At 37.4% G+C, this 13,147-nt stretch overlaps 1 protein-coding gene across 4 annotated transcripts in view; it reads left to right on the top strand.

The window, feature by feature from the left end:
• scn1laa (sodium channel, voltage-gated, type I-like, alpha) overlaps positions 1–13,147 on the top strand; it is a 159,968-nt gene that overhangs the window by 23,967 nt on the left and 122,854 nt on the right. For all 4 annotated transcript variants that reach the window (XM_060827175.1, XM_060827176.1, XM_060827174.1 and 1 more), the window contains 4 exons: positions 1,820–1,883; positions 2,417–2,558; positions 5,455–5,661; positions 9,032–9,319. In XM_060827175.1, the coding sequence (XP_060683158.1) occupies positions 1,820–1,883; positions 2,417–2,558; positions 5,455–5,661; positions 9,032–9,319 (701 nt within the window). The remainder of the gene's footprint in view (positions 1–1,819; positions 1,884–2,416; positions 2,559–5,454; positions 5,662–9,031; positions 9,320–13,147) is intronic.

The following is a 13,147-nucleotide window of genomic DNA, read 5'->3' as shown; positions in this document are numbered from 1 at the left end:
GTTTGGGGCAGATGAAACTTGAGCCCAGGCCTCCTGGTTCACTGGTAGAGACACTACCTGCTATACCACTAGATGCCATAAAGCCTACTGCACCTGGTGTTCCCAAGTAGTCTCCCATCCGAGTACTAGCCAGGTTTGAGAAAGTTAGACACAACCACATATTTCCACATAGCGTAGCCATAGGAGATCTATGTATGTCCAGGGTAGACTCAAGCACACCAACAATTAGTATGGAAATTCATCCCCAAGAGTAATTACCTCATGGGAAAGCTATCAGTGAACCAATGGACACATATTCAATGTAAGAAGTCAATCATTTATTGGGAGATGAAAAGAAGAGGAAGTATGTCAGGAAAAGTATTTTTGAAATGGTCTCTTACTTCTCTACTTGTCAGTTTTCAGGAAATATATCAAACTACTTTGAGAAATGACATCACAAGTGCACAATTCAAGTTCTACAACATGAACACAATATAAAATATGTTATAGGCAATTTTCATTTAAGACCCTTATAGACATCTGCGAAATGAGACAGGGGATAACTTGTGATAAATTAAACCCATTATTTCCAGATGTGACGCCATAAGTCTGCTAAATGATTCACTCACTGAGATCTACAAAATTAGCTTGTGTCTAATTCTGTTTTATAAGGAGTCTTAATTTATTCTGTTGGTCCCCAGGCAGCATAACGTGACTAATACAAGCTCTGACTTATTGAAGTACATTTTACTATTCACAGACTGTAAACAAAGACAAACATATGGCTAACATCTGAAGAGAGAAACGGAGTTCTGTCGAAAGGTCACAAACATGACATTTTAACTCTGTTACACTCTTCACAGATGCTGCCCAGCTTGCTAAGTATTGATGCATTTTCAGTTTTTTTGTAGATCATATTTACAGAATCTTCAATATTCTTCTTCAGAAAAATATATCTCTCATCCATTTTTTGCTGCTGTTTGAACCCACAGATTTGTGTGGTTATTTTTAGTGTCAATTTTCTGCACTTTACTTTCTTCATAAAGGCACCAAATTCTGAAAGGGTTTCAATTCCACAGTTGCCCTCCACTTTCTCATCATTTATCTAACTGACCTTGGTTCATGTGAACCCTGAGCACTCCAAGATTATTGCTGAGCCGAATTTTGTCTGCATTCAATATTAACATGTAATTCCAGGAAAGTTTACTGAATAGCAAGAATGGGAGCTCTGGCCAATAGGCACCTTATTGAGGGATCCTGCCTGAAACATTGATTTGCTGTGCTTTTCCAGCACCACTCTAATCTTGACCTTACTGAGACTAGTTAACTCATTACAAGCTGGAGGTTAAAACTGGAATATTTCAGGTGATATTGTACAACTAATTACTTGATAACTTACTGAGTTATCACATGATCTGTATGTGATCACTCGGTGTACTGTGCCATTTCCTTGAAAACACAGCCTTTCATTTTCACAATTTACAGTACATGTTATTTCATTTTCATCATTATCACTGCTTTGAATTGAATGAAATTGCAGGTTTATAATGTTGGCATTCACTCAGTCAAAGTCCATATTTATCATGGCAACATCAGATGTCTCGTGTTGCTTTCTCCTGCTTTATTTAACATCACACTTTGTTGTTATAGCTTTTAAATTAAACTAATAAACAACTAAGGTGCCTAAAGATGTTCAATTTTAATTCACAATTACATAAATAAAGTACAATGGATTATATTTAAATGATTAAATTAGAAGTGAAATTTATGTTTTTCTAGTTACATAGTTGATAACTTGAAATAAAACCAGAAATTAATTCATTTATAACTTAATCAACAGGAAATCAATATTTTCTGAAAGATGCCAAAGATGCCCTTTTATGTGGTAATGGCTCAGATGCTGGGTGAGTTTGGTTTTTAATTGTTGGGCTTGTGGCTGAACTTGTGTCAGAATAGAATGCAGAAACTAATTGGTGTAATCTGCAAATGCTTGTAATTTGTGAAGAATTCGATTGATATTTGTAATCAGACTGATTTTAATGGAATCAGTCAATCCCTTAAATGAGAATTTGCAAACATCATCTGAATCCATTAAACGTACTTGGCTAGCAGAAATGAGATTGATTGAATTATTGTCCACATCAGTTCTGTTGCTTTGGTATTTATAGATAGTGTGTTATAGAAACATCAACAATAGAGATGTGGTCTTCTGATAGCTGCCATGACGAGCTTGAAGGATGTAAGAGTGATTAAGGTATATTACGATGAACTAGTTTTTGTGATTTAAGAATGCAGGCACAGCACTTCAAATGCCAGCCAGTTCAATGGTAGTAACCATTTCTGTTGTTTGGCTCTATAAATCATGAAAGATTTTAAAAGTAGTTTTTAGTCATTTTAATCATGCTTTGCATTCTTTCATTTTTTTTTATTTTCTCAGTCAATGCCCTACAGGTTATGTATGTCTGAAAGCTGGAAGAAACCCTAATTATGGTTATACTAGCTTTGATACATTTAGCTGGGCATTCTTGTCATTGTTTCGCCTGATGACCCAGGACTTCTGGGAAAACCTTTATCAGTTGGTAAGCAGGATTGATCATGCTTAACATAGAATAGTATTATTATGTAACTATATGTTTATTGAAATGTTACAATACTTTTTAATGGCATAACATTTACTACATTTACTTTTTATTAGACAGTCTGTTGACTATGATTAGAACAATCACAATATAATAAGAGTCTATTATCCTGTACTTACGAATGAAATTTCTATGAATTATCCTTTCATCTAAACTCTGGCCATTTGTGGCCAAAATATAAAACAACTGATACACTACTTCAGTAAACCTAATATTTTCCACTGATAAACAATAAATGCCTCTTTAGGGTGTAGGTTTGCTCGCTGAGCTGTAGGTTTGATATCCTGACGTTTCATTACCTGACTAGGTAACATCATCAGTGGCAACCGCCAAGTGAAGTGAAGCTGTTGTCTCCTGCTTTCTATTTATAGCTTTCTCCTGGATGGGGTTCCTGGGGTTTGTGGTGATGTCATTTCCTGTTCGTTTTCTGAGGAGTTTATAGATGGCATCTAGATCTATGTGTTTGTGTATGGCGTTGTGGTTGGAGTGCCAGGCCTCTAGGAATTCTCTAGCATGTCTTTCCTTAGCCTGTCCCAGGATAGATGTGCTGTCCAGGTCGAAATAGTGTTTTTTTTCATCTGTGTGTAGGGCTACGAGGGAGAGAGGGTCGTGTCATTTTGTGGCTAGCTGATGTTCATGTATCCTGGTGGCTAACTTTCTTCCTGTTTGTCCTATGTAGTGTTTGTGGCAGACCTTGCATGGAATTTTGTAGATGACGTTGGTTTTGTCCATGGGTTGTACTGACTAGCAAACTTAAAAGACCCAGTCCATTCCATGAAAAAAACCCAGCATTCCGACTGGGACAACGCATCTATCCTGGGACAGGCTAAGCAAAGACATGCCAGAGAATTCCTAGAGGACTGGCACTCCAACCACAATGCCATACACAAACACATAGATCTAGATGCCATCTATCAACCCCTCAGAAAATGAACAGGAAATGACATCACCAAAAGCCCCAGGAACTCCATCTAGGAGAAAGATATAAATAGAAAGCAGGAGACAACAGCTTCACTTGGAGGTCGCCGCTGATGATGTTACCTAGTCAGGTAATGAAACGTCTGAATATCAAACCTATAGCTCAGTGTGCAAACCTACACTCTAAACCTCAACCTGAGTTACAAACCTTGCGATAAATGCCTCACAAGATGTGAAAAAGTCCCCCCGATAGGAACATATTTAATCACCCATTGTCTTTTCAATAGCCCTTCTGAAAGAAAGGAATCATGATAAATTGAAAGGCCAATGGATAGTTATTGTATAATGGTCAGAATATTGGTCCAGATCATGAATGTCCAAATGGGTTCAAAACACACATTACCAGGGAATAAAGAATGTTCTCCTAAATATCCCAAATTTAGCAGCCTGTAGAAATATGATAACAACTTCACCATCCACTTGAAGTAGCTGATATCTTGAATATATTAATAAGCCTGTAAATCAGAACTAAGTTGGAATACTGTATAACATTCAGATTTTCCTTGTCTTCATTAGTGTAACTAATAGCCTGGGCTGGCAAGTGGCAAGTGATATTCACATCACAACAGCTAGACAATGACCTTCTCTAGCAAGATAAAATCTAATTATTGTTCTTTAACTTTCAATAACATACCATCACTGAATCTCCCATGATCAATATTTTGAGCTTTACTATTGACATGTACAAGGTGCTTTTCAGGAATGTGATGGAATACTGTTCATTGCGAGATTGCTACTCCAAAAACATTTGAGACTTGGTGCCCTCCAAAACAAGGCAGCATACTTGATCCCTATCCCATCCACTATGATGAACATTCACTCCCTTCACCAGTGACACAAAACGTGGCAGCAATGTCCACCATTGTGAAAATGCACTGTTATAATTCAAAAAGATTCCTTCGTCAGCACCTTCCAAACCAATGGCCTCTACCACCTAGAAGAACAAGTAAATGTGTGAGAACTCCACCACCACCTCTTCAATGCACACATAGTCCTGATTCGGAACTATATCACCATCCCTTCACTGTTGCTAGGTAAAGATCTTCCTCGCAGCACCCCAACTGTAATGGTTCAAGAATGCAACTCTTTATCATATTCTCCAGGATAAATGGGGGTGGGCAATAACAGTGACACTCCTATCCCATCAACAAATAAGAAAAAATATTCTTGAAGAGACAACTGAAGAAGCTGATAAAAAGAGATGTTTCACTTGCCTTAAAATGGAGCCTGAAGTGCTGTTCTTGTCTCTATTATATTTTATAGCAAATATCCATATGCATCCACTTGCCCTCTTCACCCCCTCAGCTAAGATTGATTTGCAAGCCCCATGATGTCTAAACTTCATGTACCACATTATCTGCATTATTCTTTCATCTCATACAGTCAGTGCTGTATTACAATGTTAACAATTAATTAGACTTCAGTGACTGTAATTTACAAAAATCTCCAAAAGCCAGTAAAAGAATTAAAGAAATAAAAAATGTTAAATACCTTCATTGATATATTTATCCTGAAATTCCAGCCTTCCAGATAAGCTTGGCATTAAAGTTAATATTCTTACCAAATCTATCAGTGTGTCAGAAGTATCCTTAAATAATATGAAACATTTGAGAATTATCTTATTTTTGATTGTTAAACTGAACCAATTTATTAATTATTGTTTATTTCATTAATAATAACTTTAAGAAAAGCTAATGCTGTTTATTTACCTGAATAGATTTTTACCTTGTTCAGTGCAGTTTGTGATTAATAGGTTTTTTTTAAACATATATCTATGCAAATACAGAATATATATTTATGGAAGCTATGATTTATCAAAATAAAGCAAAATGTTAAATTATTACTTTTTTTCTATCAGACCCTGCGAGCTGCTGGCAAAACATACATGATATTCTTTGTGCTGGTTATATTCCTGGGATCTTTCTACTTGGTTAACTTGATTCTGGCTGTTGTTGCCATGGCCTATGATGAACAAAACCAAGCTACTTTAGAGGAAGCTGAACAGAAAGAGGCAGAATTTCAGCAAATGCTTGAACAACTTAAAAGACATCAAGAAGAAGCACAGGTAGAAATGTTACAATTGCAATTCCACTACAGATATGCTAAAGTTGCTAAATTGCATTATAATAGTACTAGTTATAGTAATCAGTATTTATTTCCCCATGGCTTTATGGTTGAACAGCAAAAAAAAACTTTCTAAAATGCACGCATGTGTGACAGAGTTCATGCTTTATCAATTATCTCTCTTTCATCATAATGCCAAAAATGTGCATGTTCACTGCGATTACACAGTGTTTAGTACCATTCACGACAGTGCAGTTACTGATGCAGTCCTTGTTTGTAAGCAGCAAGGCCTGAACAGCATTCAGGCTTGGGCTGATAAATGGCAAGTAGCATTTGTTTCCTGAAGAAGGGTTTATGCCCAAAACATCGATTCTCCTGCTCTTCGGATGCTGCTTGGCCTGCTGTGTTTTTGCAGCACCACATTTTTCAACTCTGGTTTCCAGCATCTGCAGTCCTCACTTTCTTCAAGTAACATTTGTGCCATACAAGTGCCAGGCAATGACCATCTCCAGCAAGAGAGAAATTGACCATTATCCCTTGACATCCAATGGCATTATCATACCTAAAACCCGCATCATGAATATCTTGAAGGTTACCATTGGCCAGAAACCGAACTAGGCAAGTAACATAAATGCAGAGTCTATCAAACAAAGACTGGGAATTTTGAAGCAAGTAACATACAATCTAAATCTTGAATGTCTGTCTACTGCTTACAAAGCAGAGATTAGGAGTGTCATGGGATACTGTTACATTGATGAGCGCATCTCCAGCAACTGTCAAGAAGCTCATCACCATCCAGGTCTGTGCAGTTCACTTGACTAGTAACTCAGGCACCACCTTCAACATTCACTTCCTCTATCATTAACACATAGTGGCAAAAATGTGTAGAAAGGCTCTTTTGAGAGTACCTTCCAAACTGATGATCTCTACCACAGAAAAAGCCACTGAAACACCCTCCAAGTTCTCCTCCAAGCCACACATCATCATTCAACTTCCAACATCTGATTGTTATACCTGAGGTCTATCATGGATTAAAAAATAATTGTGTAAAAGTTCAAAAGCTGACCTAAAATGGCTGCCATGATCACCTGACCACAAATTGAAGCAAGTTCAAGGAACCCAAACTGAAGAGTTGAAACTCACTGTATTGCAATTGTCATCTTATTAAAAAATTGATACAGCCAATTGAGTCAGTGTCAAGATTTGCATCTCTTGTTTAATTTTTTAAATTTAATTTGTGCGTGACAAATTCGGATTTGGGAGAAAGGTTAACTGCAGAGTATTTTGTTTGGAAGAACAAAAGAGTAAGCTCAAGAATGTACAAATGGGCTTATCTGCTTTGAGCAGCAAAACACAGAGAGAAAAATAAATATGAATTGATAACAGCAAGAAGCTGGAAGCTTCTTTCTCTTTGTCACTCAACCTTGAAATCAGTGCTGGTGATAAAGCAACTTCAGCCAACAGTCTTTCAACAAGAATTCATGATCTGTAAATGTTGTCACTGTTGCAGAATACCCAACAATTAAATAACTAGCCTAAGGTATAAAATCTAACACCTCAGAGACTCTAAATTTTTTTGAAAGAAACTGCTAACCCTATTTTTTCTGTCCCTATTAGACTCTTTCTCCTTTTTAAACGTATTACCTTTGTTTGCATTTGTGTCTTGTGTCAGATTTTTATTACTTTTCTGAGGGTTAATAGGTAATCAAGTTTCCCTTTTCTTCAATCAAGAAAGCATCATAATTTGGTTCTTTCATTTTGATCTAGTTAATTACATGGCAGTTGATGTATGAGAACTGTATGCTAACAAAAGGACGTCGATTTGTTGCTATCAATAATGAATGGGTTAAAAAAAAAGTAAGCTGATTTTCCCTCCTCACTTGCTAATGATAAAATTGAGGTCTCATTCCATACTGAATTGGAGTAGGGAAAACATACTCTTGTTTCAAAAGCTGATTTAATAACAAGTGAATAAAGGTTTACTTGAGTTTCTTAAGGTTGAAGTGCTCATGCACTGATGTGCATACTTGTGATTCATATATTAATGTAACTTAAAAAAATCTAAAATCCTTCAGAAACTTCAGAAGAATAACTCAACAATTAGATATGGATTTTGCCCAAAGACAGAAAAACAGATATGGCACAATGGTTGGCAGAATATTTACAGCTAGAAGCTGAGGGTCATAAAACAAATATATCTAAAGTGGAATAACAGGGATTAGAAATAGCATTCCAATAGAGATAAGGAAAAAAAGAGAATGCAGGAAAAGAAAGAAAAGGGAAAAATATGGCGACAAAAGAGAAAGAGTAAAATGGAGAGAGTTCCAACTGTAAAAGCTTTACCTAAAAGGGGAACATGCCAATGAAGGTCACTTTGGTAAGGGAACCATACATAAATCAAACTTAAGGGGTAAAGTATTCAAGTTCACATTTCAAAAAGCAGTGTACATCACAATACAGTTTCTAATAGTGACATTGAAAGATGCAAAAATATTTTACACTTATCTTAGAGAAGGTTGCTGACTTCTCAGTAGACTTCTTTTATTCGTCTCAAACTCTCCAAAGCGGGTCACTTTTTTATGGCTTTCAAAATTCACAGCACACCAAAATGTTGTGCTAATCTTCAGAGTATGGATCACAGTTTCAGAAGAGATGGTTTGTATGTTTTGCATTCAATGTCTTCAAGCCCCACAAAAATGCAGCATGGATAGAAAGGCAGAGACATCACTTCTCTGGCAGAAAGAACCTGGTGCTTCACAATTCAGTTGGCTTCTCAAGTGGAGGAGGAAGATCTTGTACAAAAGAAGTAAATTCCAGACCTTTTTTTGAACGGCCACCAGGGATTCGTAAAAATGGCTCAAGTCAGTTTTCATTTGGACTTTGCAGGAAGTCCTTTTGGCACCAAATGTTAGTCACTGAAATCACATCATATTTCATCTATTTTGCATATGTAATTTCTAGCTCAATGTGTTACATTCTTTTATTGACAAACCTATAATGTTAGTGCTTAAAGTTTTCCAGCCTTTTTCTGGTGTAATTTTGAACATCTCCATGTCTATCTTGATTGGAATAAAAGTTTAATGTTCCCAGATGTAGGCTTGAAAATACAGGCTGGATAATAGCACACAAATGCTGAAATGCATTCTACTTACAGTTCTTTTGTGCACATCTTAGTAAAGTTTTAACCTATATATTCCCCCAAACTGTTTTTGTTATGGTATTCTATTTGGTTAGAAACAATTCCCTTTTTGGTAAATCTAGTTGACACTTGTGAAGATCCAGTTGTAAATAATGATCTTTCCTACTTCCTGCCTTCATAATTCTGAAAAAGTGGTCTCTCAAAATGTTGTGATTTCTCTTCCATTGAACAGGCTGCAGCCGCTGCAGCTGAGGCAGGAGATGAAAATGGAAGAATTGGACTCTGTGAAATGTCCCACAGTTCCTCAGATGCGTCAAAGCTTAGTTCAAAGAGTGCCAAGGAGAGACGAAACAGAAGGAAGAAACGGAGACAAATCGAACTGGATGCTGAGGAAAAGGATAAAGATGAAAGGATTCACAAGTCAGAATCAGAGGACAATGGAAGAAAGGGAAATGGTTTCCGGTTTTCTATTGATCGCAATTGTCTTTCTTATGAAAAGAAAAATTCCTCCCCACATCAGGTAAGAGGAATAATTTATTTATAATGTATTAGTTAATTGTACATTAATGATATTTCTACCATATTTCATTGGGAGATGATAACAAATAGTTGTTTTGAATTATTTACTTGTGTTGCTGAGAGATAAGACACATTTTGTCAGAGCTTTTTGTCTTATACTGATCAGGATAATTCACAAGAATACCACGGTAAATGATAAATAACATTTATACTTTAATAATGCAGATTGTTTTACAAGTGGACAATAATGGTAGGCATGTTGCCATAGAGAATGCACCAGTTACAATGACAGATAGTCAGAGTCATAGAGATGTATAGCATGAAAGCAGACTCTTCGGTCCAATTCACCTGTGCCGAACAAATAAATTAATCTAGTCCCGTTTGCCAGCATTTGTCCCATGATGCTCTAAACCCTTCCTATTCATATACCCATCCAGATATTTCTAAATGTTGTCATAATTGTACCAGCCTCCTTCACTTTGTCTGGCAGCTCATTGCATTCACGCGCATCATCGTCTCTGTGAAAGCATTGTCCATTAGTTCACTTTCCTATCTTAAACCCTTTCAAGTTTCACAACATCCTTTCTATAGGAGGGAGATCAGAATTGCACACAATATTCCAAAAGTGACCGAATCAATGTCCTCGGCAGCCGCAGCATGACCTCTCTTCTCCTCGACTCAATGCACTAATACAAGCAAGCATATCAAATGCCTTCTTCACTATTCTGTCTACCTGTGACTCCACTTTGAAGGAACAATGAACCTACACTCTGAGGTCTCTTTGTTAAGCAACACTCCCCAGGACTTTACCAGTAAGTGTATAAGTTCTGGCCTGATTTGCCTTTCCAAAATGCAGCACCTTACATTTATCTAAATTAAACTCCACCTGGCACTCCTCAGCACATTGGTCCATCTGATCAAGATCACATTGTAACCTCCTTCACTCTCCACTACACCTCCAATTTTATATCATCTGCAAACTTACTAACCATACTTTCTATGTTCACACCCAAATGACTTATATAATGACAAAAAGTAGTGGACCCAGTACTGATCCTATGGCACACTACTGTCACTGGCCTACAGCTTGAAAAGCAGCCCTCCACTACCACCCTGTGTCTTCCACATTTGAGCCAAATGGCTCATTCTTTCTGTATTCTATGTTAACTGCCAAGCTTTGTTTGAATTTTAAATCAAGCTTGGCTTTCCCTGAGAAATGAGCCAGTAATGGTGTATGAAGCTCAGCCAAACATTTATTATGATATAAAATTGCACATCTATTTCAGGAAAGCATCCAACACTGAGCACATTCGAGCTTTTGAATTCACAAAATATATCATCATCAGTTCAGAGAAAGTGAGGACTGCAGATACTGCAGGTCAAAGTTGAGAGTGTGGTGATGGAAAAGCACAGCAGGTCAGGTTGCATCCAAGGAGCAGGAGAATTGATGTTTTGGGCGTAAGTCCTTCATTAGGAACCCTGATGAAGGGCTTATGCCTGAAACGTCGATACTCTTGCTCATCTGATGCTGCCTGACCTGCTGGGCTTTTGCAGCACCATTCTCTTGACATATAATCATCAGTTACATTGTTTTAAAGTTTCAGCAGATGGCTAACCTAACAATCAGTTTAAAGGTTAAAGGACAGGTGCAATTGACTCACCAAAAACTGGATCTCAACATTGTTCAGTATAGAGTGTACTTTGTCCAGTGGATATGTAGTCCAGTTCCAATAAAAACTTACCTGTTTTCACAATGCTGGTCAGTTTAATCAGCATTCCTACAGTGCAAAAAGAGGCCACTTGGCCCATCAAGTTGGCACTGACCTTCTGAAGAGTATCCCATCCAGACCCAGTCCCCCACCACATCCCTGTCACCCCACTTTTACCATGGTTAATCCACTTAGCCTGCACAACCCTGGAACTAAGAGCAATGTAGCATTGCTAATCCACTGCACATTTTTGGGAAGTGGGAGGAAATTGGTGCACCTGGAAAAGCATCCACATGGACACTGGGAGAATGTGCAAACTCCACACAGATAATGACCCAAGGCTGGAATTGAATGCAGGTTCCTGTTGCTGTGAAGCAGCAGTGCTAGCCACTGTGCCACTTTTGGGTTTAATGGTCATTTACCTTTTCTGAACAAAGCCCTATCAAAAGTATCAGGGGTGGGAATATATTTAATTTATTCTGCATTACTACATATAACATATAAGAAATAGAAGCAGGAATAAACCATTTTGATTATGAGTCGGCTGTGCTATTCATTGAGATCATGGTTGCAGTTCCATTTCAGCATCATTTTCCTGCATGTTGATGTTTTTGAAAATGTGTAGAAATCTATCAATCTCAGTCCTGCATATCCTCAAAGACTGAGTCTTGACAGCTCTCCAAGGCATTAAATTTCAAAGATTTATGACATCTGACTGAAGAAATTTCTCCTCATCTCAGTCTCAAATGGCCTGCTCTTTAATCTGAGACTAAGTCCCTGAATCTAGATCTGTTAGCTAAGGCTGAACTTTCCTATATGTTTTACAACTTATTATATGTTTGAATGAAAGAAGAATGTGAGATGCTAAGCCCCAGAGAATTTAGGCCTAGTCCATTTGATCTTTTCTCATAGGACAATCCCTCAACCAATTGATATGCCTTCATTGCACTCCCCAGTGACAAGTATATCCTTGCTTTAGTAATGAGACCAAAACTACACACATACTCAAGTGTGAAATTAGCAAACATTTAGAACCTGTTATAAAGTTCCTAACTACAGATCAGAATCCTTCCATGGTTCACAATGCCTTTGAGATGTTATGAAACATATCACCTCCAAAAAAAAAGCGGTCTGACTCTTATGAAAAGAAGGTGGGATAGAGACAGGTAGTGGGTGATGTATCTCAAATGCCAATCTCAAAACTGAACTGGCAAAGGTGAGAGTGCTGAATTTGGGCTTACTACCCACACTGTTATCCTATGGCAACAAAAATAACCAACAATGGTAATGGAGGCAAGAATCCCAGAACGTGATTCCAATTGTCATTATTGAAACTCCTCCATCTCTGTTCTGACACAACTAACCTATGAGTGTTAAAATAACATGGAAAATAAAGGTTTGTGATAAATGCCAGGTTCATAATGCAGTGAAGAATCACGCTGAACACACAGTTTACAGGTGATAATGGGAAAAGGAGCCACAAAAATGAAAGAATTGTCTGGGAATAGATGAGCTGGTAACATTAAAGAGAGCACAAAAGTCTTTCATAAACATGTCGAGTTAAAGGATTGTCAAATGATGTGGTGCTAATTAGGCACCAAAATGGGATGACCTTGTAGAATAGGAGGAGATGGCTACTAAATGGGTACTTTGAGTCTTTCTAAACCAAAAAGATGATCCTGCTGATGCCATTACAAAGACAGAAATTTGTAAGGGAAATGGATGAAGATTCCAAGGATGTATTTGAAAGGTTTTCAATCCTCAAGGAATAAAGACTTTTTAAACTATATTGATGCATGCAACAAATTCTCATCAAGCTGGGTAGATCACTTTTGGTTGTATGATCTCGGACAAAGTATGATTGTGAATCAGCTCTGGTGGTCTAAATTCGCAAGCTAGAACATCACTACTTGCATTGTTGCCATATTGCACTTCAGCTGAGGTAAAGGTTTGATTTCAGGATAAAGAAATAGTACAGAAGCGAATGTACTTTTTATTCTGCCTAATACTGGCTCCAAGCCTTTATATCGGTAATGCACCTTGAAATATTTTATTCTATCCTATATAAGAGGTTGTAGCAATGCAGTGCTGACAGTATTCAAATGCTCTTATTTCTAAGT

This window comes from Hemiscyllium ocellatum, chromosome 7 (assembly GCF_020745735.1).
Source record: "Hemiscyllium ocellatum isolate sHemOce1 chromosome 7, sHemOce1.pat.X.cur, whole genome shotgun sequence".
Lineage (NCBI taxonomy): Eukaryota > Metazoa > Chordata > Chondrichthyes > Orectolobiformes > Hemiscylliidae > Hemiscyllium > Hemiscyllium ocellatum.
This window is presented reverse-complemented; position numbering and strand designations above follow the sequence as displayed.